The 12667-nt window shown below is 32.9% G+C and overlaps 1 protein-coding gene across 1 annotated transcript in view; it reads right to left on the bottom strand.

Annotated features, from left to right (window-relative positions):
• Nucleotides 1-10473, bottom strand: part of LOC107574271 (class I histocompatibility antigen, F10 alpha chain-like) — a 23860-nt gene extending 13387 nt beyond the window's left edge. Inside the window, exons 1-3 of the mRNA XM_016260720.1 lie at nucleotides 10392-10473; nucleotides 7442-7702; nucleotides 311-370 (exon numbers count right to left, since the gene is read on the bottom strand). Of these exons, the coding sequence (XP_016116206.1) occupies nucleotides 311-370; nucleotides 7442-7702; nucleotides 10392-10440 (370 nt within the window). The 5' untranslated portion in view covers nucleotides 10441-10473. The remainder of the gene's footprint in view (nucleotides 1-310; nucleotides 371-7441; nucleotides 7703-10391) is intronic.
• Nucleotides 10474-12667: the final 2194 nt, after the last annotated feature.

Raw genomic sequence — 12667 nt, 5'->3', positions numbered from 1 at the left:
TTTTACAGTGATTTCTAGAGTAGAAGACTGTTTAACAAAACATGTATGGCTATATTTTCATATTTTCACAGCTGGATAAGATCTGATGTACCTGTTTTCTGCAGACTGCTCTTTCCATACTGCACATACTTCTTCAGCCACTCGATGCACTCAGTGCTGAAGTAATTTCTGTTAATCTCAATCAAGCCTTTGTCATTGTTCCACTTCTGTACACTGGGGATTGCTTGCTGCACTGGAGAAATATATCTCAGCTCCTTAAAATCCAGAGACACAAAGTCCTCTCCATCATATCCAAACTGTTTGAATGCATTTGTTGCTCCAGTCTGATCATCCCACTCACAGCCGTACATTTCCTGGTATGTGTGCACACCTGAAGAAGAGAGAGATTGAATGTATGAATTATCAATTAATACAGTCAGAATAAAACCATCAGTCAGTCAGAAACATGTTTGACTCAGAATCAAATAAATCTGACTGACGTTATTTTAGTTTTTTGGCCTCCATTCTAAATTTTAATAATAATTTAGTAATATTTGAGTTGTGAGTTTACTGACTAAATGTATTATGATAAGAGAACAAGAACAGGTGCTGAGAAAGAAAAGACAATAAACAGACAACATGATTTCTATTGTGACATCTACACCGGTTACACAGAAGAGCACACACAAATCAAACTGTACTGTACTGTGTTAATGATCAGTCTGACTTAACCACTCCCTCACTGACTGAATGTGTCTGAGCAGCTGGTGACTTATTTACTGCATCAGATCTGTGTCTTAGAACCAGAATTGTTCAGTTTCATTTAATTGTGAAAAAATAAACAGCAACAAAATTGTGACTAAACCACTGAACCACAATAGATATAACACAGTGAACCAAACAGAAGCAGAACAAGACAACACAGACAGCAGCAAATATCAGACCATCAGTGACATGAATGAGTGTTCATTTGATCATCGATGAGGTGACAAACAATCACTGAACACTACTAAAGAAAGCAGCTTTACGTTAAAGTGCTTTTAAAAGCTCAGTTTCAACACCTAAAATGTAACTTTTTTATTTTCAGTAAAATCAATGTAATATATTTTTGTTCAATAATATTTTTTCTTTTATATTTTGAGAGAATTTCATGGCACTAATTAATATTTATGCTATAATTATGTTCAATTTTTTTCCCACCAAAAATAATATTTTTTTCCTAATATTTTCATCTCATCTAAAGCATCTCTGCTCACACATTTTTATTTTCAGTAAAATCAGTGTAATATATTTTTGTTCAACAATATTTTTTGTTTTTTATTTTGCTTTTTGAGAGAATTTCATGGTACTAATTAATATTTACGCCAAAATAATGATACATTTTTTTCCCATCGAAAATAACAAATTTTTTTCTAATATTTTCATCTCATCTAAAGCATCTCTGCTCACACATTTTTATTTTCAGTAAAATCAGTGTAATATATTTTTGTTCAACAATATTTTTTGTTTTTTATTTTGCTTTTTGAGAGAATTTCATGGTACTAATTAATATTTACGCCAAAATAATGATACATTTTTTTCCCATCGAAAATAACAAATTTTTTTCTAATATTTTCATCTCATCTAAAGCATCTCTGCTCACACATTTTTATTTTCAGTAAAATCAGTGTAATATATTTTTGTTCAACAATATTTTTTGTTTTTTATTTTGCTTTTTGAGAGAATTTCATGGTACTAATTAATATTTACGCCAAAATAATGATACATTTTTTTCCCATCGAAAATAACAAATTTTTTTCTAATATTTTCATCTCATCTAAAGCATCTCTGCTCACACATTTTTATTTTCAGTCAAATCAAAGTAATATATTTTTGTTCAATAATATTTTGTCTTTTTTATTTTGTATTTTGAGAGAATTTCATGGCTCTAATGAATATTTACACAATAATTATGATCACTTTTTTCCCATCGAAAATAATAATAAAAAGTCTAATATGTTCATCTCGTCTGAAGCAGAGCTGTTCACACGTTTCACTTCTTCTTCTCTGTTTCTGAAGCAGAAGCGGTTCATTTCTCACAGAAGAAGAACCAGATTAAAAACACAGTCAAGACTAACTTTTTGTCGGTTGAGAATCAGTTAAAAAAGCCTGGAATTTGAAGCAGTTTTAAATTTAAATCACTTTTAAAAGCTTGAAGCTTGAACTCCTGAAATTGTATTATTTTTTTATTTTCAGTCAAATCAAAGTAATATATTTTTGTTCAATAATATTTTGTCTTTTTTATTTTGTATTTTGAGAGAATTTCATGGCTCTAATGAATATTTACACAATAATTATGATCACTTTTTTCCCATCGAAAATAATAATAAAAAGTCTAATATGTTCATCTCGTCTGAAGCAGAGCTGTTCACACGTTTCACTTCTTCTTCTCTGTTTCTGAAGCAGAAGCGGTTCATTTCTCACAGAAGAAGAACCAGATTAAAAACACAGTCAAGACTAACTTTTTGTCGGTTGAGAATCAGTTAAAAAAGCCTGGAATTTGAAGCAGTTTTAAATTTAAATCACTTTTAAAAGCTTGAAGCTTGAACTCCTGAAATTGTATTATTTTTTTATTTTCAGTCAAATCAAAGTAATATATTTTTGTTCCATAATATTTTTTCTTTTATATTTTGTATTTTGAGAGAATTTCATGGCTCTAATTAATATTTATGCAATAATTATGATCAATTTTTTTCCCATCGAAAAAACAAAACGCATTTATCTCATTTTAAATTTAGTTTTAAATTTAAATCGCTTTTAAAAGCTTGACGTTTGAACTCCTGAAATATAACTTTGTTTTATGTTCAGCAAAATCAATGTAATATATTTTTGTTTGATAATATTTTGTCTTTTTTCTTTTGTATTTTGAAAGAATTTCATGGCTCTAATTAATATTTATGCATTAATTATGATCACTTTTGTTATGATCACAAAGCCACACGTCTTTGTTGACGCGCACGAAGGAATTATTCGGTAAAAGTGTTTCCGTCGTAGTTTATGCGAATGCTTTCTAACCGGATAAGAATTTATTGAGTGCATAAGTTTATGCGCATCTTGGCGTTTCCATCCAGCGGTTATATTTTTATGCGATATCCCAAAACGCACATAGAAATGGGTGGATGGAAACATATAAAGCACGGTTTTCTCGTCCGCAGACAGCAGCATCTCTAACGTGAGCATGATATTAAAATCAACCCCAGACTGCATCTGACTGATCTCAGAGCAAAACTAGACGACGCTCATCAGGATCGGCGCTGACGCTGCTCTGACAAAGCCTCGTCTGAAAGCTTCATCGTTTAGAAAGCTGCTAGCGCTGCGCTCAGAGACACAGACGTGTGCGTGTTCACATCTGAATGTGTTCACAGTCGAGTTTCAGCTGCAGTTTGAACAGATTCGGCCGTTTCCACGTTCTGTCAGTTAGAAAAGATGAAATAATAAACTAATTCATCAGCTTAAAGCCCCGTTCACACCGAGAGCGCTAGCTATAAAGATCAGGATATCAGCGTCCGCAGCAGCGACGATATATCGTGTGTTTATTGTAAGCGCGCGCGCGTCTGTCGCTTTAAATCCTCCAGCTCGTGACAGCAGGGTGGATTCTGATTGGCTGTCAGAGTTTTATTCTTCATCAGCTGGAGAAAAGCGTTTTGAAAGCGATCACGATATCGTTCCTCTGTGCCGTTACCGTTATAGTTGTGCTGTGGACTCGGCTGTTCTTTAATATCGAGAAGGACTTTTAGAAGTATATCGTTATGGTTATCGTGCTCGGTGTGAACGCGGCTTAAGTGGGGAAAATCACAGCTATGGCTTCTTGATTGGTTCTTGATTTGATTTGAAATGAAAGGATATTTGAACGGATCCGTCTGTGTTTCTGTCTCTCTTCACTGGCTTCAGTGTGTCTCTGAGACTCGGAGCTTCTCGTTACAGCTCATTCTTCATCACAAACACTGAAAGTCCAGCTGAAAGCCCAGCTCAGACCTGGGTTTATAGCGGCTGCTCGTCTGTGTGGGCTAGGCCGGGTTCATGAAATGATCTCTGAGTCACAGCAGTGTTGTGTTCTCTGGAGCTCGTGAAGTAATGAAGACCTCGTGAAAGTCTAGCTTTAGACTGGTTTATGTGGGTTAGCGCTGGTCTGGTGCTGCTTTAGCTGCTAATTCAGGGAGTTAAGAACCGGTTCGTTTCTTACAAAAGAAGAAGGAGATTCAACAGATTGTCGAGATTAACTTTGTTGCTCGAGAAGCAGTTTTAAAAGCCTGAAGTCTGAAGTAGTTTTACATTTGAATCGCCTTTAAAAGCTTGAAGTTTGAACTCCTGAAACGTAGCTTTGTTTTATTTTCAGCAAAATCAATGCAATATATTTTAGTTTGATAATATTTTTTCTTTTTTAATTTTGTATTTTGAGAGAATTTCATGGCTCTAATTAATATTTACACAATAATTATGATCGCTTTTTTTCCCATCGAAAATAATTTTTTTTCCTAATATTTTTTCATCTCATCTAAAGCATCTCTGCTCACACATTTTTATTTTCAGTCAAATCAGTGTAATATATTTTTGTTCAATAATATTTTTTAGTTTTTTATTTTGCTTTTTGAGAGAATTTCATGATACTAATTAATATTTATGCCAAAATAATGATACATTTTTTCCCATCGGAAATAATACTTTTTTTTCTAATATGTTCCTCTCGTCTAAAGCAGCTGTTCACACATTTCACTTCTTCTCCTCTGTTTCTGAAGCAGAACCAGTTAATTTCTTACAAAAGAAGAACTAGATTCAAAAGATTGTCAAGACTAACTTTCAGTTTCTTAAGAATCAGTTTAAAAAGCCTGAAGTTTGAAGTAGTTTTACATTTGAATCGCTTTTAAAAGCTTGAAGTTTCAACACCTGAAATTTAACTTTTTTTTTATTTTCAGTCAAATCAATGTAATATATTTCTATTCAATAATATTTTTTTCTTTTTTATTATGTAGTTTGAGAGAATTTCATGGCTCTAATGAATATTTATGCAATAATGATGATAAATTTTTTCACATCGAAAATATAATAATAATAATAAAACAATTATACTATTTTCATCTCATCTGAAGCAGATCTGTTCACACATTTCACTTCTTCTCCTCTGTTTCTGAAGCAGAACCGGTTCATTTCTCACAGAAGAAGAACGAGATTAAAAATATTGTCAAGATAAACGTTATGTTTCTTGAGAAAGCCGTTTAAAAAACGTGAAGTTTGAAGTCGTTTTAAATTTTAATTGCTTTTAAAAGTTTGAAGTTTGAACACCTGAAATTTTATTATATTTTTATTTTCAGTAAAATCAATGTAACATATTTTTGTTTCATAATATTTTTTCTTTTTTAGTTTTGTATTTTGAGATAATTTCATGGTACTAATTAATATTTATGCCAAAATAATTATCACTTTTTATCCCATCGAAAATAATATATTTTTTTTCTAATATTTTCATCTCAACTACAGCATCTCTGCTCACATATTTTTATTTTCAGTCAAATCAGTATAATATATTTTAGTTCAATAATATTTTTTTCGTTTTTATTTTGTTATATAAGGCATGAACTCCAGGGCTGAAAACGAGTCCCACTCTGGCCCTGAATGTCATGTAGCTTTTAAGTTGCTAAACTATTTTACTGATAAAATTGTCAGAGTAGTGCTAACAATGTTAGCGCATGTGTGTTTCCGTGTGTGCAAGTATCTGGAGTACATCTGGATTATTTGGAAGGTGTTGTTGTGAACAAACATCATGCGGTCAAAGGAGCTCTCCATTAAGTGAAACAGACAATTGTTAGACAAAACAAATCCATCAGAGAGATAGCAGGAACATTCAGAGTGGCCAAATCAACAGTTTGGTACATTCTGAGAAAAAAAAAGAACACACAGGTGAGCTCAGCAACATAAAAAGGCCTGGACGTCCACGGAGGACAACAGTGATGAGATGATCAGAGAGACATCCAGCCAAGAGAAGAACACTCTCCAGGAGGTAGGTGTGTCGCTGTCAAAGTCTACAATCAAGAGAAGACTTCACAAGAGCAAATACAGAGGCTTCACCACAAGGTACAAACAAGGCCAGATTAGACTTTGCCAAAAAACATCTAAAAAACCTAGACCACTTCTGGAAAAGCATTCTTTGGACGTCTGAAATTAAGATCAACCTGTACCAGAATGACAGGGGGAAAAAAGTATGAAGAAGGCTTGGAACAGCTCATGATCCAAAGCATACATCATCTGTCAAACATGGTGGAGCAGTGTGATGGCAGGAGCATGATGGCTTCCAGTGGAACTGAGTTACTGGTGTTTATTGATGATGATGACCGAGGACAGAAGCAGCCGGATGAATTGAGAAGTGTATAGGGATATACTCTCTGCCCAGATTCAGTCAAATGGAGCTAAGTTGATTGGGTGGCGCTGCATAGTACAAATGAACGATGACCCAAAACATACAGCAAAAACAACCCAGGAGTTTTTGAAGGTAAAAAAGGGGATTTTTCTGCCATGGCAAAGTCAATCTCCTGATCTCAACTCGACTGAGCTGCATTTCACTTTCTGAAGACAAAACTAAAAGCAGAAAGACCCACAAACAAACAACAACTGAAGTCAGCTGCAGTAAAGGCCTGGCAAAGCATCACAAAGAAGAAACCCAGTCTCTGGTGAAGTCCATGAGGTCCAGCAAAAGATTCTCATCAAAATATTATATATTTTTTTACTTTTTATTAATGATTATATTTATTTGTCCAATTACATCTGAGCCCCTAAAAAAGGGGAGACTGTGTATAAAAATAATCCTAAGCGTTTTTTGTTATATTTTTGTTCAACCCCTTGAATTAAAGCTTAAAGTCTACACTTCAATTTCATCTAGATCTTTTAATTTTAATTTTATTCTGGTGTCATACAGAGCCAAAATTATGAAAAGTGTTTCAGTATTCAAATATATATGGACCTAACTGTAATTGTTCATGGGTGGTAAAGTGATTAAAGTAAATGTATGTATCAGGGTAAAGCGTCTGCTTGGTTGTGCATAATAATGAAAAGGACTAGTAAAACTGTTTTTCTTCTCAAACTTTTCAGGTCAAGCATAACCAGGTATCACCACCTAGTTACCACCGATGTTCGCTCTAAAAAAACACCATTGAGAAAATAGAAATGTCTTTGGATGCAAGAAAAAGGACTGTGAACAACATACTGTACACATAATGTTATACTGTTGTTTGAATATCAGTATTCCTATACAGTTCATATAAATCATGCTGCTGCAAGAGCCTTATGAGTCTGTTAGCAGGCCCTTGGCAAATTGCTTTCAGGAAATCAAGTTCACAGACATTAAGAGAAATCAGAATAACATAACAAATGTGTAAACATGCAAGATAATAGTTAATTTGAGAATTTATGGGGACTCAAATGAGAATCTTACCTTGTGTTTGGTTAAAACGTTCCATTACGGTATTTATGTTGGTTTTGAACACCTGATGCATATTTGATCGAATTTGTGTGTTTCTTTGCCAGAACTGTTCATCCACAGCTCCTCTAACCCAGTCTTGTCTGGGAATAACTTCTTTAATCTCAGAATCATAGTAGTTGACCTGTGTCCCATCAACCATTGTTGCAGCCACGAATTCTGGAAAACCTGGCATCCCCTTAGTTGCTGTGTAGATAACAGTGTGGAAATGCTTGCCTGAAATTTAAGCAATAAATAAATACTAAATAAATCATAAATGTTCCATATATATTTCTTCCTGAAGCACAAATGTTAACTAACACTGGAAGTTAAAACTAACACTTTAGTTGGACTTAAAAAGTTGTCCAACAATTTGTGATGCTTAATTGTAAACATCTACTCTGTATTATTTGTATACTATACATTTATTACTCAGAAACCCAAGTTAAGATCAATTAGTTTCACATCAAATTCAAGCAAAAGAAGTTTGTGAGGTGTCAATTTTCAATAAATTTCAGTAAATCTTGTCAATACAACTGACATTTTTTAGACCAAACCTAGGAATTGACTTCATAAATTGATATTGCTTCCCTAAAATAGTTTTGTTTGAACATTATGGTGATCATTGTTCCCTTGGTTGTGCACTTGGAACTTCTTTTATTAGTTTTCATTCTATCAGTGAAAAAGTTTTAAAATAAATCACAGTTATTTGTGCTTTCAAAGACAAATAAATTAAATAAATCATCAACCAATCCACATTTGATATGGTGATAAAGTTATGATAAATTAAAGCTGTTCTGCTAGCTCCTTTATAATACACCTCATACTATTGTGAAACATCAAGCTATTAATGGGTTTAATATAATCCGCCCAATTATAATAATATCTTACAAGTGACATTAATTGTGTCACACAAAGACATCAACAATTAGCATGCTGAACTTACTTTTAATAAGACTTTGAACATTACAAAACAATCATTTGCTTTCTATGTTTTGTTAATACGGACAACAAAGACAGCACACAAAATTGTAAAATAAAACCAAAAAATAGTCCAACAAAACAAGTAACTTATAAATACCACAATGCACTCTGAGAGTTAGCATTGGGACTGCCAGTCATTTAGGGACTGAACCCCTAATGCAGCATTGTACTTGTGGCTGAAAATAAGTCAAGAATAAAGTTTTTGGTAACGGAGACTTAAAGTTTAACTAGTTTGAATTTACGTAGCTTTACGTTGTTCTGTAATTAAAATATAATTAGCTTAAGTTACCAACATAAAGTGACCACACCATTTTTGTTTTGTTTTGTTTAAGTCATTTTTAATTGTCTGTGTAATTCTGATATTTCAGGTAAACGTAACTTAATTTTTTCAGTTAGACATTAGGTTTCATTTTTAAAGGCAAGAGGTTTCCTTACTTTTTTAAGTCAACTAATAAGTTTTTACAGTGTGTAAAGGGAAATGATACAAGCATGTATTTCTGACAATACATTCAGTCTGAGCAACCATAAGCACAAAGCACAAAAGATGCAATGAAACAAAAACATTGTATGAAAAGAAACATTTTGCTATCTAGACAGCAGGGATCATGCATGTATGCACAAGTTATTAAAAATATTAGGGAAATATTTACTTTGTAACAGGCTAACAATGTATATTTTTTTTCTATAAAAGGTTAATATGAATATACTACATAATATTAGAATATAACAGAAACATTTTAATTAAATTCAAATATATTTGTATGGTGTTTTATTTTTTTTTACAAAAAGTATCGAATCAAAGCAGCTTTACAGAATTGGTGCGATGAAAAAGTCCCTACAACATGTACTAGCTATGTACAAACATATGCAAAACTATATGTCGATTTAGTTTTTATTTATATACATTTTAATATTTTCAAGCCCCCCTTGTGGCCACATTAGTAATTTATTGGGGGAAAAGGTAGTAGGGTAGTACCGTATGTGCAATGCAGGTTTAATTTTTGACACCAAACAGAATCATGATTTATACTGTGAATTAACGCAAACAGTACACTCATAGAAACACTCATCTGATGAACACCCGACCCGACCATAACATTTCTTTTATAATGATTTTTTTTTTCTCGGTACGTGATTGCATTAATTTCAATTTAACCCAGTATTTGCAAGAAGGCCGCTCAGATTTAACTGAACACCACATTATTTCCAGGCCACGCATGAATAGGCTACGTAGCGTACATCAAAAAGCCATTTTCATACATTCATTAATTATTTACTGTGATGCCAATACAGTCCAATAAAACAAATACAATGGTTTAGAATATAGGGCATTTAATGTAGTATTTATACGCCTATTTCCTGACATTTAAAGAGTTTAGCAAATAGGTCGTCATCGGTCTCTGGGTAGAAAAACGCTTCTTAGGTCAGAAATGAAACTGACCTAATACAACAGACTAGCACGCTCTAGTCTAGAATATGCTTTAGGCCTACATTTTCAAACTCAAACCAACAAACAAATATAACTGTTATTTGCCTACACTGCAATTCCTTTTCTCCATTTTCGCAATACGGTTATTCTTTAACATTGTTTATTATTATTATTATTATTATTACTTTTATTATTATGGTTAAGTAGGCTACATTTTGTAAACTGTAATTTAATCAAAATATAATGTCATAGACAATCTTTTTTTTCAAGATACGTTCAAAGTAGTAGGCCTATGATTTTTAGGATAAAGCCTATAAATGCGTCAAAAGCATAGGCAGTATAAACCCTGCATGTATAAAATACGTCAATATACACATTTCTGAAAAAGTGTTTTTTGAAACTTTGATTCATATAGGCTGTTCAATAGGTCCGTTTAAGTCTAACAGAAGAACTCTTAAAAAGCAATCATACAACAACTGGTAGGCTATACTCAAATTAAACTAATCTTCTTACCAGCATAGGCAAGATGAGCTCCAAGTAGCAAAAACAGTATGGGCCACATCCTTGCGCTTGCCTCCTTTCAGAAAAATATCTCCGTAAAAATATTACTTAATGTGTACCAGACACCTCAGTTGTCTCCTGTGAACTGGTGAAATCGTTCTGCTCACGCCTTATAAATAATCTCTAAAATTCCAGCCAATCGTTATTCTGTACATGTTCAACGTCACGAGTTACTAAGAGATATTTCCTTTACTAGGTTGATCACGAAAGTGAAGACAAAATAGTCATTAAGTGAATATAAAATAATGTGAGACAAATGCCTGTGGTAAAAGAGAATATTTTCTCATTCCACTGGTTATTTGTATTCGACTTAGGCTAAATGAATGCATTTAATATTTTTTTTATATTGCTAATCAAAAGTCAGCTTTATTTGATTTACCCTATAGTTATAGTTGAAGAGTGGACTTACACATGCCCCAATAAATTCTTATCCCATGTTTTATGTATTTGTTAAATCATTTTTCAAAGTTGTTGTTGCTTTAGAATAAAGTTAATTTTTTTACATTTTGAAATAAAATGTTTAAAATGAAATAGGGTGAATTTGAGGGAAGGTGATGGGGTAAGTATAAAAATTATTTTAAACAATAATTGTATTTATTTTTTAATAATTCATTTGATTAACAAAGTAAATGCATGTACAAAATTTTAAAGTGATGCATGATTGCATGATTTCCAATAGCATGACAAACCATCTGTTTTGAGAGTGGGTGCACTGTATTAGTTCGCATTATATTTGTAATATACACAGACCAATAAGTTATTCTTATTCTTCTTATTATTAATAACTTAATACAAACACACACTTATTATTAACAAATATATATTATTTTCATGCTGAATTATTCACTCTTAAACTATTTTTTTAAAATCAGTATACAATTAAATCCTGTATTATCATTAAATTACATATAGCCTAACTAATAACATAAAAACTGCTCAAACTGACTGGCTTTAAGTTTTATATTGAGAATAGCAGAAACTAAAAAAGTGACTTTAAAAAGAGGAATGCTACCACATAAGTGCTCTTCAAAGTTCAAGAGCAGGCTAGAAAATTCCATATATGTGCAACAGTAAACAACAGAACAACTCTTTTGTTAGCGGTAACCGTTTTATTAGAGTTGCAATCAATATTTTGTGATGGAGTGGAAATATGGTATACTAAAACTAAAGCTCTTATTAGGCCTAGTGACCAAATGAAGTGGTTACCAGGTTTTTTTTTTTGTCTCTATTTTGAAAGATAAAATGTTCTTTATTTACAAAATATTTAAGTTAATTAAGCCTTGATGAAGATATGATAGGCCTAGCTATGGATGAAGATAAACTGCAATTATGCAAATAAAAGAAGTAGGCTATACTGTGAATACATAAAGTTAGATAACGCAAAACTTCCAGTTTAAAGACGATTGTTCTCCAACCTGTAAGTTTTGCTAAGAAAGAGATCAAGGAAACATTCTTCGATGTGATCCTTCAACGAGCAAGTTTAGAGTATATATTTTTCAAACTAAAAAAACAAACTAATAAAGACATTCAAAAAATACATAATTATAAACCTACACAGGTTGTTACCGCACTACAAGAGACAATAAGCGAAGGAAAATCCCTGTGTCCTTAACTGCACTCGGTTCCGAGAAACCACGTGATATGGCAAAATGGGCAGTGTCATGGCCACTGTATGGCAGGTTTGGAATACCATTGTTGGCTCGGTGCGCCATCTACTGGAGATCAATATCTACTAGATAGAAAGACTAAATGCGCGTATTGGAGTTGATTTAGTGGTTTTAATGTATATTCTAAGAGGCTGAAAATATGATGGTACATAATTTTTGCCAAACGAAGACCGAGTATTTTCAAATGGCACAAAATGGTCCCGCAAAACATCCAGAATTAACGTAAAGCGCATGCGTCGTTAACAGAAGTGAAAGCAAAACACTAAAAGCTGTACTAACATCTCGGGGACACACGATGGATATTACAGCACAGTTAAACGCTTATTTTGAATATTTTAAAATACAACGCAACATCAGAGAGTTCAAACATATACAATATTTCTAACATCGCATGTACATTGTTTTTTTTCTGCATGCTGGTAATCGAGAGCGCTTTGTCTTTATTGTGTGTAACCTACGAACATAATTCTCATAATCTCTTATCCTGCAGCTTCCAGTTCTGGAGTGCTGGTTTGTTCAGGAGAAACCGGGTCATGGAGGGGGTTTCTCAGTACTGATGAG

The sequence above is a fragment of the Sinocyclocheilus grahami genome, unplaced genomic scaffold (genome assembly GCF_001515645.1).
Source record: "Sinocyclocheilus grahami isolate Dianchi unplaced genomic scaffold, SAMN03320097.WGS_v1.1 scaffold2166.1, whole genome shotgun sequence".
Taxonomy (NCBI): domain Eukaryota; kingdom Metazoa; phylum Chordata; class Actinopteri; order Cypriniformes; family Cyprinidae; genus Sinocyclocheilus; species Sinocyclocheilus grahami.
The sequence above is the reverse complement of the archived record's forward strand: the minus strand, read 5'-3'. Positions and strand labels throughout refer to the sequence as shown.